This window comes from Lontra canadensis, unplaced genomic scaffold (genome assembly GCF_010015895.1).
Source record: "Lontra canadensis isolate GAN:19392208 unplaced genomic scaffold, GSC_riverotter_1.0 scaffold83, whole genome shotgun sequence".
Taxonomy (NCBI): Eukaryota; Metazoa; Chordata; class Mammalia; order Carnivora; family Mustelidae; genus Lontra; species Lontra canadensis.
The window spans coordinates 5,639,068-5,656,847 of NW_022631077.1; the positions used below are offsets into that span (position 1 = coordinate 5,639,068).

Genomic DNA, 17,780 nt, shown 5'->3' on the forward strand with positions numbered 1-17,780 from the left:
TTTTGAGACCACATAGTTCACCCTCTTCAAGCTGGAGTCCTGGGTTTGGGGATCTACCAAATAGATCCTGGATCTGGAGGGTCAGGTCAAGGTTACTGTAAGGACAAATGTCTACCAAGGTAATCCTTCCTTACAGAAATTGGAATAAATATCAAACTAAACCCAATCTAAAAAGAGAGGAAGATGATACAATTTATGTACTTTGTTTCCTCCCTTCCTCGCACCTCAAATTTCTTCATTTTAACGAAGTAAAAACATTTTACAACTTCCAGAATTGGGAAAATCTTGGTATGAAAAATGACATCTCCATCTTAAATTCTTTTGAATGAAAGTAATAGACTTGGCTTTGAAAATCAAAATCATATAGATTTATCATTACCAGTTTAGCACCCGTACATAAAATGATTTGGGCAGAAACTGAACGTTTGTTCCAGGATGTTAACACCACAAAGCCTTCTGTTGACTTGAACTAATTCAACCATCCAAACTTCCTAGGAGATGTGTCATTTTCTGCCTCAGAGGCATTAATGGTTTGTGAAGATAATAAAGTGAACTGAGTTTATGATTTAAGATGTTGTATCTGATGTTCAGGGAATTTGGTCAGAATTGATTTTCACGGTGATCCAAGGAATCAGACAGCATCAGTCCGCTTCAGATGCTTCAGAATTATAGATCATATTTAACTTAATGTTGCTACATTTTACAAGTTTGTTGGGGTATTAAAAAAAATCTGTTGGGATATTCCAGTGTAATTGTGTGATGTGCAAACAAAGGATGAAAAAGTCATCATTTCTTCCTCCCTATAAAATCCAGCTTCTTTTGAACTCTGATTTCTAAAACTTCTGTGCATTTACAATTTCTCTTAAATTACTCTTTTAAAATTTAATTTACCATGCCTAAATTTTGCTTTATGCCACATTAACATTAATATCAATAACACCTTCTAGCATAATAGTTAAGAGATAAAAATTTTTGCCTTAGCGCTAGCTCTCAAATTCCTACAGTTAAATAAGGATATAAATCCAGCAATCACCATGGGTGAAAGTACCACATTTACTTGGACTTTGGCCCCCGTAATTACTATCACATACAAAGAAAAATTCTAAAGCACAAAGTACTTTTTGTCACAATTAAGTTAACATTTGCATCAATCTTTTTTCTTCCTAGATAATATGTTCTCTTAATCAAATGACTGCCAATACTAATAATGAAGCTCATTACTTAAATGAACAGGCATGATCTTTTGGTAACACTATTCACTCTTGCCTAAGGCCAACACAGCTTAGCAATTTTGGAGGATTACTGACCAAATTCACTTACAAAAATTATATAATTGCTGTCTGCTACCCCTGGCCTGTACCATGGATAGGAGAAATGTATTTGTGTTACTTTTTCACAACCTAAATTTATTAAAATTTAGGGGCACCTGGGTTGCTCAGTGGGTTAAAGCCTCTGCCTTCAGCTCAGGTCATGATCCCAAGGTCCTGGGATGGAGCCCCGCATCGGGCTCTCTGCTCTGCAGGGAGCCTGCTTTCCCCTCTCTCTCTGTCTCTCTGCCTACTTGTGATATCTGTCAAATAAATAAATAAGATATTTAAAAAAATAATAATAATAAATGATTTTTAAATTTATTAAAATTTAATTAATAAAATTTAACTAATAAGTTTTTAATAGGGAGATAAGAAGAATTCGAGGATCTGGAACAAGTGGTCGCCACCTTTAGTTCTGAGCAAAACATGTTTGTTTTATCCATAGATACGTTAGGTCCTATGTGAGTGCCGTATATGAGTCACTGCACTGACCCCTCCCCAAAGGGTGTTGTCAGGTTCTGCGTCTGGAAAATTTCTATAGCTTTGTGCCTTTTGTTTCCCAGTAGGGTTGAGAATCTCATCCCCTCCAGGCTGGGCTGTGGGAGCTTCACTGCCAGACACATTGTGTATCAGGCCTGGCTTTTGTCCTGAATTCCAGACTTCATAAAATTCAATGTCTCCTTGACATGTCCACTTGACTGTCCAATAGGCATCACAAACTTTACAGGACAAAAAGCGAATTCTTGACTTCTCACCTCCCTAGACCTGTTCCTCTACCAGTTTTCCCTGTGAGCAACCAGCTCTCTCTCTCCTCCTCTGGCTAAACCCCAAACCCAGGACTCCAGTCCTGTCTTCTCTGATCCTTACACCCAAGCCAACAGGAAGCCCTCCCCACCATCTCCCCATCGCCACAGCCATGGCCACAGTCCAGGCCAGTGCTCCCTGAGTACACCTATAGTCGTCCCCTATGCTTCTTTGCTTCTACTGCTGCCCCTTTAATCTATCCCCCACCGAGGAACTGAAACAATCTTCATGAAAAAACAAGATTGCCAAGTCCATGCAGAAACCCTGCAATGCTTCTCAGGGCACAGAGAATATCATCTGTGAGGCCCTGGCCCCACTTGTCCTACTTCGCCCTCCCTCAGCACGCCCTTCTTTCTGATCTTGAGTTTCTTACACCAACAGGACTTCCTGTATCAGGTCTTTGCCCTCACTGTTCCCTCTGCCTGCATAGCTCCTTCAGCTGCCTTGTCACACTTCAGCCATTTGTCACCTCAGTAGAGAGGCCTTTTCTGATCAGTGTATCTAAAGCATTGTCTGCCCCGTCACCCTCAAGCCTCACAGCTCACAGCCAGAAAAATCTTAATAGGTATGCTCTCCTTTTCTTTATGACGTATTCTACATAAGATGATCTAATCTATTTATGTTTAATACGTTATAATATCCTTAACTATATATTTCTATATCTATTTATTCAGGCCCTGGCTCAAATGTCACCTCGTCGGTAGACTTCTCCCAAACACCCTAGCCCACATATCAACTCCCTCACACATCCTGTGGCGGTACTCTGCTTTTTACAGGTTCTCAGCACTTCTCACTGACGAGCATATATATTTTACTTGTTCTGTCTCCTGGGCTGCCTTTGTCACCACAATGACAATACCATACATTCTGCTGGTGGCTGCATCTGCAGCGCCTAGAACTGCACATAGGGGGCTTCCTCTAAGTAATTTTTGACGAAGTGACTTTGTTTTTTATTAACATATAATATATTATTTGTTTCAGGAGTGCAGGTCTGGGAATCATCAGTCTTACACAATTCATAGCACTCACCATAGCACATACCTTCCCCAGTGTCCATCACCCAGCCACCGCATCCCTCCTCCCATCCCCCATCAACCCTCAGTTTGTTCCCTGAGATTAAGAGTCTCTTCTGGTTTGTCTCCCTCTCAGTTTTGATAAAGTAACGTTTAAAATACCTCCCGCTGGCTGATAAGATCCACAAGGGCAGAGACCCCTAGAGGGCTCATTATGATAATCCCAGGGTCTAAAAGAGCAAGTGGTACATGGCGGCTTTACAGCCAACCGCAGCAACCACAGGTGGGTGAGGAAAAGCTTCACAGAATGAGGAGCTGGATGACGGGAAAGTCAGGGAAGAAAAGAGATGAGGGAGTGGAGACAGGGAGAGGGGAGCTGGTAATATAACTCCGTTTTATATTTTCAAGACTTTCCTAAGCATACTTGCAGCCTCTAGTTGCAAAACTGCGGTTCTTATAGCTCAGAGGAGCCTACGGTGAAAACTTGGCAGAATGGGGCATGACGGTGACGGGAGATCAAGGATAAAAGTGTTCTTCTTTTTTTCTTTTCAAATCCAGGGAGAAGCCAGATGGAGGGAGAGCAGGAGAACGCTACTGGATTCACCGGGACACAATGGCAATAGCTAACTGTCGTACTTAAAACGGTATTTCTTGCTTGAGTGTACACATATGCATGAGAAATTGACTCTGTTTATAAGTTAGAAGGACAAAGAGAAATACAAATGGTTGGAGTGAAAAAATCCAATTACACAGAACACAAGAACATCAAAAACATCTTCTACGTAGGAATGACTTCAGATACCTGTGCCTTTCCGTATCTTGCCCGTGGACTCTGAGGGTATTTGCGCACTAGTTCTTGGAATGCACTCAATGCTTCTTCAATTTTTCCCTGTTAGGAAGAAGCAGTTACATAAATGCAGTAAGTTCAGATGCATAATGTTATTCAATATAGTTTTTTAATATTCACCAAATAATGTTGTCAAAACATCCTAGACTCCACTCTGATTCTAGAGACAGTTTTATCTAAGATTTTTAAAAATTAAGTTTGGAAAACAGAGAAGTAAAAATGAAAACAATTTTTTTTTTTTAATAACAGAAACCTGACCAAGGATGTGCTCTAAGTCTCTGTTAAAGAAACTGCATTTTCCCTCTATATGCACAGTTCCTACATGCATTATATTTTAACTTTCTTTTTCATTGAAGTACAGTTGACACACAATGTTACATTAGTTTCAGATGTACAACACAGCAATTCGACAACTTATACCTTATGCTATCCTCATCATAAGTGTAGCTACCATGGGTCACCATACAATGCTATTACAGTATTACTATCTTCTTGAAGAAAATAGTATTTTAAGTTGGGGAAAATATACTGCTGGCAGCTGGAATGTCTTGGGGTCTGCCATGAGAAGTCTACAGCACCTGTTGGTGGGGGGATAAACTCGCTGGAGTCATAAGGCCACTGGTTTGTGGTACCTGTCAGCCACTAAACACTAACATTGATTTGGATTGCCTGGCTGACCGGGGAAACTCATGACTCTGTGTTATGTAACCCCTCCCAAAGCTTATGTGGACCCTTAAGAAAATAGTCCAAGCACCTCCACTAGGTCCCTGACCACCATGACATGAAAAGAAACAGAGGATATGGAACAGGTCAACTTGGTGAGCGTCTTGGTGGGGGTGAGGAAGCCTCTCCCCATGGCACTCCCTCCGTGGCCATTCCACAAGGTGAAACAAATGTCTCCTGGTTTCCAATGGATGGTGCAGGTCAAGGACACTGGGAACCATGGGATAGAGCCAGATTTTCTGAGATGAACTTTCACGGACACTTTGGCTCTTTCTAAACTGGTAAATCCATTCACTCCTTATACAAATGGAAGCTCGCCATGGTTTCTATGTTTTGACGTTCACCGAGCCGAGTTTCCACACGACAAAAGTTCACCTCACCAGGGTGGCTCGGGAAAGCAGGACTGCTCGGCTGTCCTTGACACCTACTTCTGGAAGACTTGACTCAATAGTGAAAGGCCAGGCAACATCCCTATTAAAGTTACTTAAAATCATTTCTTTAGGTAGATAGTATTGAAGAAGGAGGTTTTCTTTTCCTCTCACTTGCCCATAAGTGGTGCTGAAGGGCTGGTAGAAAACATATGTATAGCGTCGTAGCTATGAGCGCGGGCTCCAGAGCCAGACCGACGGGTTGGAGGCTGGTCTCTGCTGCTTGAGAGGTGTATGACTTATGGAGAGTTACTGATGCCTCTGCCTTGGGTGTCTCATCGTAAAATGGGGATGAGGGTACTTAACTACCTTGAGGGGCTGCTGTTATGCTTACAACTGGTAGACACTGCACGGAGCATATGTTGTGTGGGGAATGTGTGTGCAGCACAAGATAATGGGGCCCCTCTCATGGGAGCCTTTTACCTGATCAACAGGCAGGTTAACAAATAAATCAAGCCAGGAACACATGCCCTACAGGACATGTACTGTCAGAAATGATTGTATTGCTCTTTAAAATATACTGTCCTCTCATGATATTAATTTCTTTAAAGATTTTATTTTGTAAGAGCAAGCAGTTACAGGTCTGTGGCAAAACTGAGACAAAGCATAGATTTTTCATCTACTCAGTATGTCCCCAACACACACAGCCTCCCCCATGATTACCATTCTGCACAACAGTGGCGCATTTGTTACAAATGACAAAGGTACACTGACACGACAAAATTACCCCCAGTCCACAGTTCCCCTTAGGGTCCGTTCACTCTTGCTGTGGGATATTCTGTGGGTTCGGACAACTGCATACTGACAGTATCTACCATTATAGCGTCATGCAGACTGGTTTCGCTGCCCTAAAAATCCCGTGTTTTTACCTCTTCATCCCTCCCCCACCCACTTTTAAGGGATGAAGACCTCAATGGGAAATATCTTTTTCTGTGTGACTTTCTTCTAACTGCCTTTTTTCTTCTTCCTGGAAGAAAAAAAGGGAATCACTGATTCCAAGCAGTTTCAAAATGAAGGCAGGTGAATTCTTGGGTTTCAAAGTCTGTGGCTTGAGGCTCTGCCCTCTGGGTCCTTGGATCTGGCTACCGAGTTCTTGTCTCTGGCCACGAAGTCCTTGTCTCTCACCTCTGGGTCCAAGACTCTGCCCTTGGAATATCTTTTCTTTTTATTGAAAGCGTGATTCATTTTATCTGTTTCCTGCCTGTAGAATTTTGGGAACCCAGCATTTCTTGCCGTTTGCCCTGTGTCTCTCAGGTGGCAATGCTTCTCTTGGTATAATATTCTCAAAAGCCTTGTGGGTCTCTTTTGTCTGTTGTGGGGATTCACACCATTTGACAAGAGGCACCTGCAAAGACCCTCCCAGGATAATCCCATCTCTGTTCCTGGCTTCTGCTGGACAGCTGATCAGATCCAAGAGTCACACACCTACTCTCTTCAGGAAAAGGATGTCCCGCATGCCCTTGGCCTTCTCTCCGGAGTACACTTTCCTAACAATGAACTTCCTAATTCTTCTGCAATCTGGATAGACCAAGAAATCTCCCCAAATTATCATGTTCTGGTTCTTTTTTCCTTTAAGAGTTCCTTCCTTAATGATCACTTTCCTCTCCTATTTTACTAGAAGCAGCAAAAAAGAAACCAGGCTGCATCCTGGACACATGGCTTGGAAATTTCCTCAGTTAAGCATCCAAGTTCATTGCTTCCAAGTTTTGCTTTGCCCAGGCCCTTAAGATATAATTCATTTAAGTTTCCTGCCACTCTGTAAAAAGGACTGCCTTTTCCCCAGTTACATTGACCTGTTCCTCATTTCCTCCCGAGCTCTCGCCAAAAATGCCTATCAACATTCTGCTGGTAAGGATATGTACATTCTCGAAGATTATCGATAAAGCTTTCTCTATGGTGTTCCTCACTTCCTCTGAGCCCTCTCCAGAAGCAGCTTTCACATCCATATTTCTACCAACAGTCTGCTTTAGACAATGCAGGCTTTTGCTCTCTTGTGTCTCGAAATTCTTCCGGCCTCTCTACCTTACCCAATTCCAAAGCCATGTCCATATTTTTAAGTACTGGCTATAGTAGCAGCATAAAATCTGCTACAGCACCAAAATCTGGATTAGTTTTCTCTGGCTGCTGTTGCAAATTACCAGAAATTTGATGGCTCAAACTACAGAAATTTATTCCGGAGAACATTCGTCCAAAATCGGTTTCACTGGGCTGAAACTGCGATGTTGGCAGAGCCACGCTTCCTCCAGAGGCTCTAGGGGGAGTCTGTTCCTTGCCTCCTGACAGCATTACTTGACAGTGCATGCATTACTCCAATCTCTACTTTGGTCTTCACATTGCCTTCTCCCCTCTGTGATGCCTTCTCCTATTTTGTCTCCAATTCCCCTTTGACTCTCTCTTATAAAGAAACATGTGATTGCATTTAGGACCCAAGTGGATAAACTAGAATAATCTCCCCATTTCAAGATCTGTAAGTTCCTATCTTCAAGACCCTTTCTCTAAATACAGTAAGGCTTACAGGTTCCAGGGATTAGGACTTGGGATATTTGGGGCGGGGGGGACCATTTTTAGCTTACCACATGCCTTCTGTAACTTAAATTCCAAATGTTGAGGCTATTTTTGTGAAAATCATGCTAAATGCACCATTACGATCTAAAACACAGGAATAACAACATTTGTAACAAATCTGTTAAAGCATTTTGTTCCTTCTGGATACTCCCTTAGCTGGTCATCAAAAATATAAAAATAATGGAATATTTTGACTTGACCATGGCATCCCTCCGATCCCCCTCATACAGAAGCTGTGTTGCCTTGCTAAGGGACTGTCAGCCCTGCTCTTACCCTAGCAGGCTGGCAAAGTAAATGTGTGTGCTTTTGGTGTGGAGGAACTTCTGCTCCCTAGAATCTTACTAGAATATAGCTCCTAGGGCTATGATGCAGTTCTTATTGAAAAACTTAAAGGCAAGATACAATGCTTGTGAAGAATTGCCTAAAATTCATCTTTCGACAGAGCTTACATTTTATCCAAAAACCAAGACAGTTCATTGGAGAGACAGGTACTTGGGCCCCATTGTTCTGGCGTGAGGCCACTGAGCTGTGCCCAAGGACATGAAAACACACCCCCACAGCTGTATTGCAGAATCCACTGGTGTGATGTGAGGGCGGGAGCTGGCCATCCGTCAGCATACCCTTCATGAAGATCCACAGCAGAACATTTCTCTCTAGACTTGGTGGAGGGCTGCTCCTCTGATGAACACCATTCATCTTAGAGTGTGACGCTACTCCCTTTGCATCCTGCCTACAGCGTATCCATTCATCCCAAGCTCCTTTCAGAGCCTGTGATGCAAACTTTCATGTGTTTGAAAGCCTCACTCTGGCTTTATTACATGTTCCCTTCTCCCTTTCTTTTTCTCACTTAAAATGAAATAATAATAAGTGGGACACCTGGGTGGCTCAGTGGTTAAAGCCTCTGCCTAAGGCTCAGGTCATGATCCCAGGGGCCTGGGATTCAGCCCCGCATCAGGTTCTCTGCTCTGCAGGGATCCTGCTTCCTCCTCTCTCTCTGCCTGCCTCTCTGCCTACTTGTGATCTCTGTCAAATAAATAAATAAATAATCTTTAAAATGAAACAATAATAAGTGAATATTTCAGTAGATCCTTTTTTCTATGGGTAAGGAAGAGTGTTAAGCAATACATATGACTTTTGAAAAACACATGATTGAATTAGGTTCTGATCTGTACATTTTTGATGGAAAAATAAAGTGACCCCATACTTTCATACAGCATAGTCCTTAAAGCTAGGCATGAACTAAAACTGGACCCCCTCTGTCTGGGGCATACCTCAGCATGGGCCTCAGCTCTTCCAAGGTGACCGGCTGCATTATTTGAAAATATCAGCCATAAAAATAACCTTAAAAAAGCTTCCTTAATGCTGATAATCCAGTCAATAATAAATATGGCTCCTTGCTATTTCAGAAGCAAGAATTGTAGCTACTTCCTCCTCCCTTATTGACTCTGTTAGAGATTCGGGTACTGCTGGAGGAATGCCTCATCATTTCTCCAGATAAGCAAGAACCAGAGAATACCCCATAGACTGTTCCAGCACTTTTATATCCCATCGACTCATCCTCCCCTTGGCAACTGAGCCCTTCTTTACCATTCATTAAAATTACATAACAGCCCTTCTCCAAAGCTGTTCACTTGTCCTTTATCCCTAAAGTCACCTGTGAAATAGGCATCCCACACTCTCATATACGGCATTTAGTAAAGAGGAAGTGGAGGATGCCAAACGAGGGGATAGAAAAAGAAGACTCCTACTTCACTTCCATTAAGAAATGCAAATTTCCCACAAATAGTAGGTGGCTTCATTTTGTAAAGTTAAACAAGACAGATTCAGAAATCCTTCCCATGATTAAATTTAGGGACAGTGAACAACTTTGCTACAAAAGTCTTTGGAGTTACCCCATTTTTACTGGCTGCTGAAGAGGGTAAGCCAGTCTTGGCCTGGGAACCTTGTCTAACACTAGTCACAGAGGTCTCCGTGCTTCCTGGTATGTTTCCAAAAAATACTTGGGAAGCATATTCTTGTCCCACCTCAGTTCCTGACTTGTATCCTTTTGTTGTTGCTTATTTACTTACAATACCCTGTCCCTTCTTTGCAGCCAAGGTCTACTGGATGAAAAAGCATATTACGGGAAAACTAATGATCATGACACCAAGTCTAATTTCCAATTCAGAGTAGAGAAAGAGAAATTTCCATGACAAACGAGCAGATGATTCAGTGAAGGTGTTATTAAATGTATTATTATAAATGTTGGACCTGATAATTAGACGATGAATATGACTGAGTCAGAGAACAAGAACTTCAATCTAGTGTCAAGTTATTTTTTTTAGCTGCAATATCTAGAAACACATGCAGGTCATATTTCAAATTAACTGAGAACAACACAAACCATATAATAGTCAGCCTGAAAACTGCAGGTTCATGAGGTTAATACCTAGTGAGAAGAATGCTAAACCCAATGTCATTTCACCTATCAGTAACTACCCTAAGCGTCCTGGACTAATTTTTTTCTTTTTGCATTGAGGTGCTAGACAGTTAAAAATGTTCACCTGTGTGGCATTTGACACAGTCGATGCTTTAAGAAAAAAAAAAAATCTCATCTGATTTTCACAAAAACCAAGCAGGAAGATCACTTTCTATTCTAATTTTTTAAATGAGAAAACTGAGGCTCAGAATGGCCAAGTATTTTGTCCAAAGCCACACACCTGGCGGAGGGGAGGTGGTAGGCTGACCCCACGTCCACCAGCCTAACCCTTAGTTCTACTTCTGTTTGGCCATACAGGGGCAAATTTTCCCTTTCACTTGATTCATTTCACTGGAATGCTGATGTGCTTGGGAAAAAAAAAATCTACTCCAGTCAAGGGCTGCTTCTCTTATTATTTTGTAACAATTCAACAGTGACGCCTGAATTTATTGAACAACTGACCCATTGCACATTTCTGTGCCAAACGAAAACATCAACATACCCTTTTACGAAGTTTTTCTGCAGCATCAAGTTCAGCTTTAATAGTCTTATCAAATTTATTTAATAGTTTAGGCTTCTTTTTCTTAACTGAAAGAAAAAAGAGGTTTATATTTTGTATTTCTTTGTCTAGAAATAGCTCTTAAGAATAGTGATGTACAAGTAACGAGAAAACTCTCCTTGCAGGAGCAAACACACTCCCGGCTTACCTCTTTCCACCCCCCATCCCCGGGAGGACACAGGCAGCAAGCTGCCAAGCGAGATAACACAGCCCTTACTTATATGCTCAGGGTGTTCCGAGGAGCCTGGGTGGGTTCTGGTATCCTGAAACTCAGAGGGATACTGGCCTAGTTTCTGGGAGGAAAATGGTAGGTGTGATTTATAAACTCTTAGGATCGATTTCTTGGCTAAGTCCGCAAGAGTGCGGAGAACAGAATTTCACAGTCTAGCACTGACGGTCCTCCTGCTGCATCATGGGCTTACCACTCCAGCTATATTCCATCCTTCAGCCAAACATGACCATCCCGTGTTCCTCAAATAAGCTCTGTGCCATTTCTGATCCTACTTTCTCTAAGTAAAATGGCCTATTCCTTTGTTGGTTGTAAATATGTTCACCCTTCAACAACTAACTCAAAACCCTTCTGCCTTCCTCACTGCATTCCCCCTCTGGACTGAAGTCTGCATTACTCTGCATATTTCTTTCACGGGCTTCTCTCATGGGACATGTATTATAATCATTTGTGCAACTTAGTCCTTTTCCAAAAACCTAAGCTCCTACAGAGGGGCACCATGTTGTAGGCACAAGCTGAATTGGTTCATGCTCATTGAGCATGAATTCACTCCAGTGGTGGGGGGGGTCCTGCTGGGGCCCACCTGGCAGTGCCCGTGGGGTGGATGGATGCCGTGGGCTCCCTGGAAGCCTAGAGCAAACCATCCTGCTTGAGGGCTCAGGAGAATGACAAGAGCAGGGCATGGAAGGGTAAGTGGGATGTTCTAGATAGAGGAGGGGACTGGTGGTGGGACAGGGGATGGAGTGGGGGAGACAGAGAATGAGAACAATGAGAAGAGATGTTCTTCATCAATGTTATGACACTGAACCCATCCATCCATTGATTCTGTTCTCTCCTGTCACACAGGAGGAGGGGCTCTCCTTCCTAAGGTCCCACCCCTACACACACACACACACACACACATACACACACACACACACACCTGTCCTCTGCCTTCTGTACCTCCTGAATGTCTCCTCACTCCCTGGCTCTATTCTGGGCATCTATTTTCATTTAATAATGCTGAGGTCTTTGCTGTCCTAAAGTAAGACAAACCTCAGCCTACCCTCCTCTACCTGCCATTCTCTCTTACCTTCCTCTCATTCCTGGCTCCCTCTCAACTCACAGTGCTCTGGCTTCCTCACCCAATACAGGGCAGAAGCAAGTCTTCTGGAAAAGAGGGGTGCTGAGTGGTTAAGAGTCAGATGACAGGTCTGAGTCCCAGCTCTGTGACTTCTAAGATTTGTGACCTCAGCCAGGCTGCTACTAAACTTTTCTGACTCCTACTTCCCTCATCTGTAAAAATTGAGAGTTAAGTCAATATTGCACACGAGAGGAGAGCACAGTGCTCCCTATGTTACGTGCTCCCTAACAACGAATGATGCCTCCTGCCATCTCTGCAGGCCCATTTATTCCTTTTCCTTCCTATCCTACCTGACTCCTCTGCAGTACCTGGCACAGCTGACTCCTCCCTTCTTCCCAAACTGAATGCTCTCCTTGACTTCTGTGTTGCCCACTTTCCTAGTTTTCCTCCTTATTCTCTAGCCTCTTCATTTCCTCCCTGGGTCCTCTGTGGCTCCTGCCCTCTGTGGCTCCCTGGGGTCAGTCTTCAGCCCTGTACAGGGCTTTAACAGTTTAATTTCCAAATGGGGCTATAAATTAACAAGTTAAGGTTCTTTTGCATTACAAAAATCGTAAATCCGTGGGCCTATGATTTATGACACGGATGCCTCACACTCAGTAGATAGGAAATTGAATGCACTACTGCTCACCACTCTAATCATTCTCATATCTGTCCTCTTCCAGAGGATGACATCAGAGCCATCTGGTTGTCCAAATCACAAAACTGGTTAGAGATGGCAAACAGAACAGGGCAAAGAAGGAGAATGTGGATTTGTCCAAATGGACTGAATAGAATCACGACTTTTTTTTTTTTTTTTTTTTTTTTTTTTAGCATTTGCTCTGTGCCAGTCCACATGCCAGGTGCTTTTTTAAAAAATTTTTTATTTTTTAAATTTCTTTTCAGTGTGCCCCCATGCCGGGTGCTTTACCTATACCTCCTTTTATTGTCTCAACCTCCCAGACATAGTGAATTTAACTTCATAGGTATGCCACTGGGGTACCAAAAGGGTCAGTCCCTTAATACCTCCCCTCTCCCATCCACACAGGAAGAGACACACTTAGTTCCCACTCAAATGGTTTCCAAAGGGAGGGACATTCCCCCAAAACTCTTGGCCTCTTGCCTCTCCCCTTAGGGGTGGTGGTGTGACTTATCTGCTCACTGGGTTGGGGGAGATGACAAGCTTGTTTGGTTCTGTCCTACCCTTTCTCTTCCTCCCAACAGCACATGTAGTATGTTGAGCTGATGGCAGTCTTACAGGGAGGCCCCCACGTTGGGGAACTAGGGCTGTTCCATGCTGCCTAGAGTGGGCAATTATGTCTAATTCTGGGGTTCATTATTAATCAACCCATTATTCCTGCTCATCTATGCCCCATTCTTCAATTCCACTGTCATCAGCAAGAAAGCTGACACTCTGATCACCTTTCCTTCATGTCACTCCTTGTGCATTTTTAAAAATGGTCATGCTCTTTTATTTGTTTATTCTACCTTTTTCTTCCCCCCTCTCTGAGCTCTCAGGACCCATATTGTTAAAAAAATATAAATGGCTAAAGCAGAGACTGACAAAACAGTGAATAATGGGTGTTTTCAGCTGCATGTCATTATATGTTAGCATATATGCTGAGGATACGGAAAACAAATTGATGTTTGACTGAGATGTGACTGCATGGTGGTAAGTTAGTGTTTTGTCATCTCAGCACTGACTTATGCCTCTCAATTGCTCATTTCAGTTTTGCAGAAGTCTCTGTCAGCAGAACACCAGCGGGACCAAGAAAGCCTGGCGTGCACCTGACTACAGGATGATACTGGTTTTCCCAAATCTGTCACCCATTTTATGAAGTTAACATGAGATTTATCTATAAGAAGAAAAATAAATTATTGGCAGTTCAACATAGTCAGCAGTAAAATAATAGGCTTGTTAAACAGTTATACATTTTAAGTATCTTAATGTCAAAATATTTCAGTCAAAAAGACAAAATATTAAAAATCTTCTGTATCTCTTTTCACATATCTTCAAGTTTAGTCATTCCCACGTCTCTTCTCTTTGAAATTCAAGTTTGGTCCCTATCATGACTATTTTTATTTTTAAATGTATAAAAAGCCTAAGGCAATTTTCCCAATTCTAAAAAACACGGAGCTCTTCCTTCTTATTATGGAGAGGCACATGGCCAAGCCACAGAGACAATGAGTTCTCATGGTTAGTGATGGGACCAGGCTTCCAGGTGGTCTGGGCCTCAGTTTTCTCATCTACAAATGAGTGGCATGGGCTGGCTGTGTTAAGACCTCTTTGAACTTGGAAATCCCATGCTTTTAATTTTCGGTTGATGGAAATCATGTTAATAATCTTTCAAAGTAGACCTAGAAGGCACTGGAATGAACTGTTATTTTGTTGAACATGGTTTTAAAAACAATGGTTTATTAGGAAGCTATGCATGCTATATTAAACTTTGTATAAAAATAACCACTGTCATTGCAAGTATTTTAATTTTTTCCAAAACCATGAAAGTGCATTTCAGTAGCATTTCAAATTCTCCATTCCCTTGCCATACCATGGTTGAAACATTAAGAGGAAATAAGAAGAAAAAAGAAAGACAATAAAAGAATAATTATGAGTATTATAAGTATGAGAAAAGCTCTAGCAATATATATCTAGATCATAAAAATGAATACTGGTTCCCTTTCATTTCCCCTTGGTCCATAAATGAAGATGTTTTTATATTATGGTACATGGGTAGAATTTGACCACCAAGAAAAACAGACACAAGATCTCTGCATTACTCTGTGTTCTAAACCCACCGCATTAAAGAGAGTGATGAAAATGGAAATGTCTGCCATATGTTAGATAGAAAGCAACAATTTCCTAACCAGTCTCCCTGCTTCCAGTCTGTCCCCATGGTCTACACTGTCCTGAGGATCTTCTTGTCCATGTTTCCCACTCTTTATATACACCCATGGATCCCTGAACATACAAAATGAAAATGAAATTCCTTAGAAAGCCATGCCAGCAGTCCTGATCCTGTTTGCTCTCCAAGAGAAATGAAATACGTCCACACAAAGACTTGGATATGCACATTCATTGCTGCACTGTTCACAGCAACCAAAAGGTACTTCACTGACTCATTCACTCCTTCAACGATTTGCTAAAATGCAACTGTGTTCCAAGGACTGTGGTGGGAATTCAACAGACCTTCCTCAAGGAGGCTGCAGTCTTACTGAGAAGAAAGATGTAAATGGATAACTAACCTTAAGAGGAATGAATTTCAGAATGGACCAGGAGTGGTGCTAATCCATTTGGGAGGCAGAAGGGAAAGCTTCCTGGGGAAACTTAGAAATCAAGCATACCCAGTGGTGGTGGCATTATTCTGGGCAGAAGAAAGAGTAGCTATTTTGTAATTCAGTCACAACTGGGGACTCGTACTTTCATCATTAGTTATTTCTCCTGTAAGTGAAAGACCAAACATCTCCTTCTGCTTGGATGCTAGTGTTTGGTACCACCTATGTGAATGCTCTTATTGTGGGAATCAGGGCTTTCCAGAATTTTAGAAAGCTGAGGTGGAGATATTGCTCAAGGACTCTGGGCACGGACGTGTCTCTCCCTACATCTGAGGATGTGGCCTTAGATGCTGAGTGATGCTGAGCCTCCTTCAAGAGCCAGCAGAGGCCCAAAGTCCATGTTTAGGAAGTCTAAGTTTTGTTGAGAGAGGAGGTACTCCCCAACTGTAAAAGGTCAGTGGCATAGCAAGATTTGGACTTTTGAAAATATGCAAGACACAAAGTGTACAACCGTAGCTCCCCACTCCAACCCAGACGAGGGATTCCTGATGCCAAGGGGTGCCACGCTGAAGGTCATGGCCTCTGCGCCTGTCCCAGGCTACCATTTTTTTAAAAATACAATTTTCTGTGCTAACTAAGGGTCTTAAATTAACTGTACTCTGAGAGAAAGAGAGAATGAGAATTTTTCCCATTAAGTCAAAACCACCAAAATGCTTGCTTTATTTCAGGGAGATAATGTTCATCTCGAGCTATTTCACAGTTGTGTTTCCTTCAACCACGTCTATGGTCTTTCACAAACCAGCCCCTAGTGTCTGTTTTCCTCTCTTGTTCTGTACCTGTAAAGCACTTTACATTGCCTTTACATGGTCTCTCAAATATGGCAGGAACTTTGGCACCTCTGTGAATCTTCTCATGGTGTTTTCTTTGGAATATACTTGCCCTCTCTATATAACACAGGACACTCTGCATTTCAACTTTTAAGACCTACTTTAAATGCCATTTCCTCTATTTAGTCATCTAAGACTTAATCATGAAAAAAAATACCCTCCTCTTCTGCCTCCACATAGCATTTTGTTTCTAGAAATAATAAACTTTTCAGGCTGTGTTCAAGTTGGTTGTATAATTAGCTTAAGCATGCTCACCCTCTACTCTTCCTACCAACCCTCCCCAACCCCTGCTTGATTGTTAGTTTGCGCGAGAAAAGAACTGTGCCTTCCTCGTAACTTATTCCCAGCATTTAGTACATGGCCGGGCCTACAGAGAAAGTCCTCAACAAATACTTAAAAAAAACATGTAAGGATGAATGAATCAAGACATTTTGAAAAGGAATGGGACAATGTCAATTTTAACTTGGGCCTATCAGCTATTTTTTCAAAAGCAGAAAATTATAAGCAACCAACATGAAAATGAACTGAGAACAGTTTGCTTTATAAAAAAGAAGCTCTAATCCAAAAAGCATCAGTGGACAACAGTGGAGGGGAAAGAGGAAAAAGATGAGAAAAAGAAACAAGGTATATGTAAGTCAATCCTCACTGAAAATATCATAGAGAACACTGATACTTAATTCCTATGTTTCATTCCATTTAAACTTTTCAGTATATTCAGCAATTTAGAACACAAATGGCAGAATACTAGACACAACTGTAGGGGCCAAGGGCAGGCTGCCTCAAGATGTGCCACTTTAACATGAAGATTATTTTGAGTTAAAAGCCATCAAAACCCAGCAGATACAGGAAACGCTCTTTACCGCCCCAACAGCTGCCTAAAAGAATTTAGATAGAGGACCTGCTCTAAGATAAGAGCTCTCACCACATAACTACATTATAATATGAACTAGGTAGATGGACAGGGAGGAACCTAGCAAGGTCTGTTCAAAGTTCCCTATGTCCCATAGTTACTGAGTGCTCCTGCAAACATTCATTTACCAAACATTTACTCTTTTTAATTTCCCCATGAATCACATTCCTTCCCTTGGAAGTCCCAGATCCTACCCCTTTCTTCTTTGTTCAAAATGACCTACTGACTGTCTGGAATTTCCATTTCTGTATGGGTTCCCTGTTGGTATACAATTAAGTTTGATTTTCTCCTGTTAATCTGTGTCATATCAAATTTGAATCTTAGTCCAGTAAGAAGGATCTTGAAGGGCAGAGGAAATTCTTTCTCCCCAACATAACTAACCAGTAAGTTCTTAGACTGCAAAGTTCAGCTAATTTAGTAGAACATAAGTTCACAAAGCATCTTGTTTTTATGTTTTGAGTCACTGCTTAATGCCTTATCAAATTCTTTGCTGACAATAATAGCTGACATTTACTGTGCACTTCATCTGCTAGACATGAGTGACTCACCTAGGCTGTGCAAACTGCAAACAGGAGGGGAGCCAAGACTGGAACTTGGGGTTATCCTGACTGCAGTGTCTATGCTTTTGCCATTTTGCTATCTATCTATCTATCTATCTAGCACCTGGTCCAAACT

General features: G+C 41.9%; 1 protein-coding gene across 2 annotated transcripts in view; it reads right to left on the bottom strand.

Moving 5' to 3' along the window:
* ASPH (aspartate beta-hydroxylase) overlaps positions 1 to 17,780 on the bottom strand; it is a 213,717-nt gene that overhangs the window by 64,589 nt on the left and 131,348 nt on the right. For both annotated transcript variants that reach the window (XM_032882625.1, XM_032882624.1), the window contains 2 exons: positions 10,651 to 10,736; positions 3,930 to 4,016 (listed from right to left, as the gene is read on the bottom strand). In XM_032882625.1, coding sequence (XP_032738516.1) covers positions 3,930 to 4,016; positions 10,651 to 10,736 — 173 coding nt within the window. The remainder of the gene's footprint in view (positions 1 to 3,929; positions 4,017 to 10,650; positions 10,737 to 17,780) is intronic.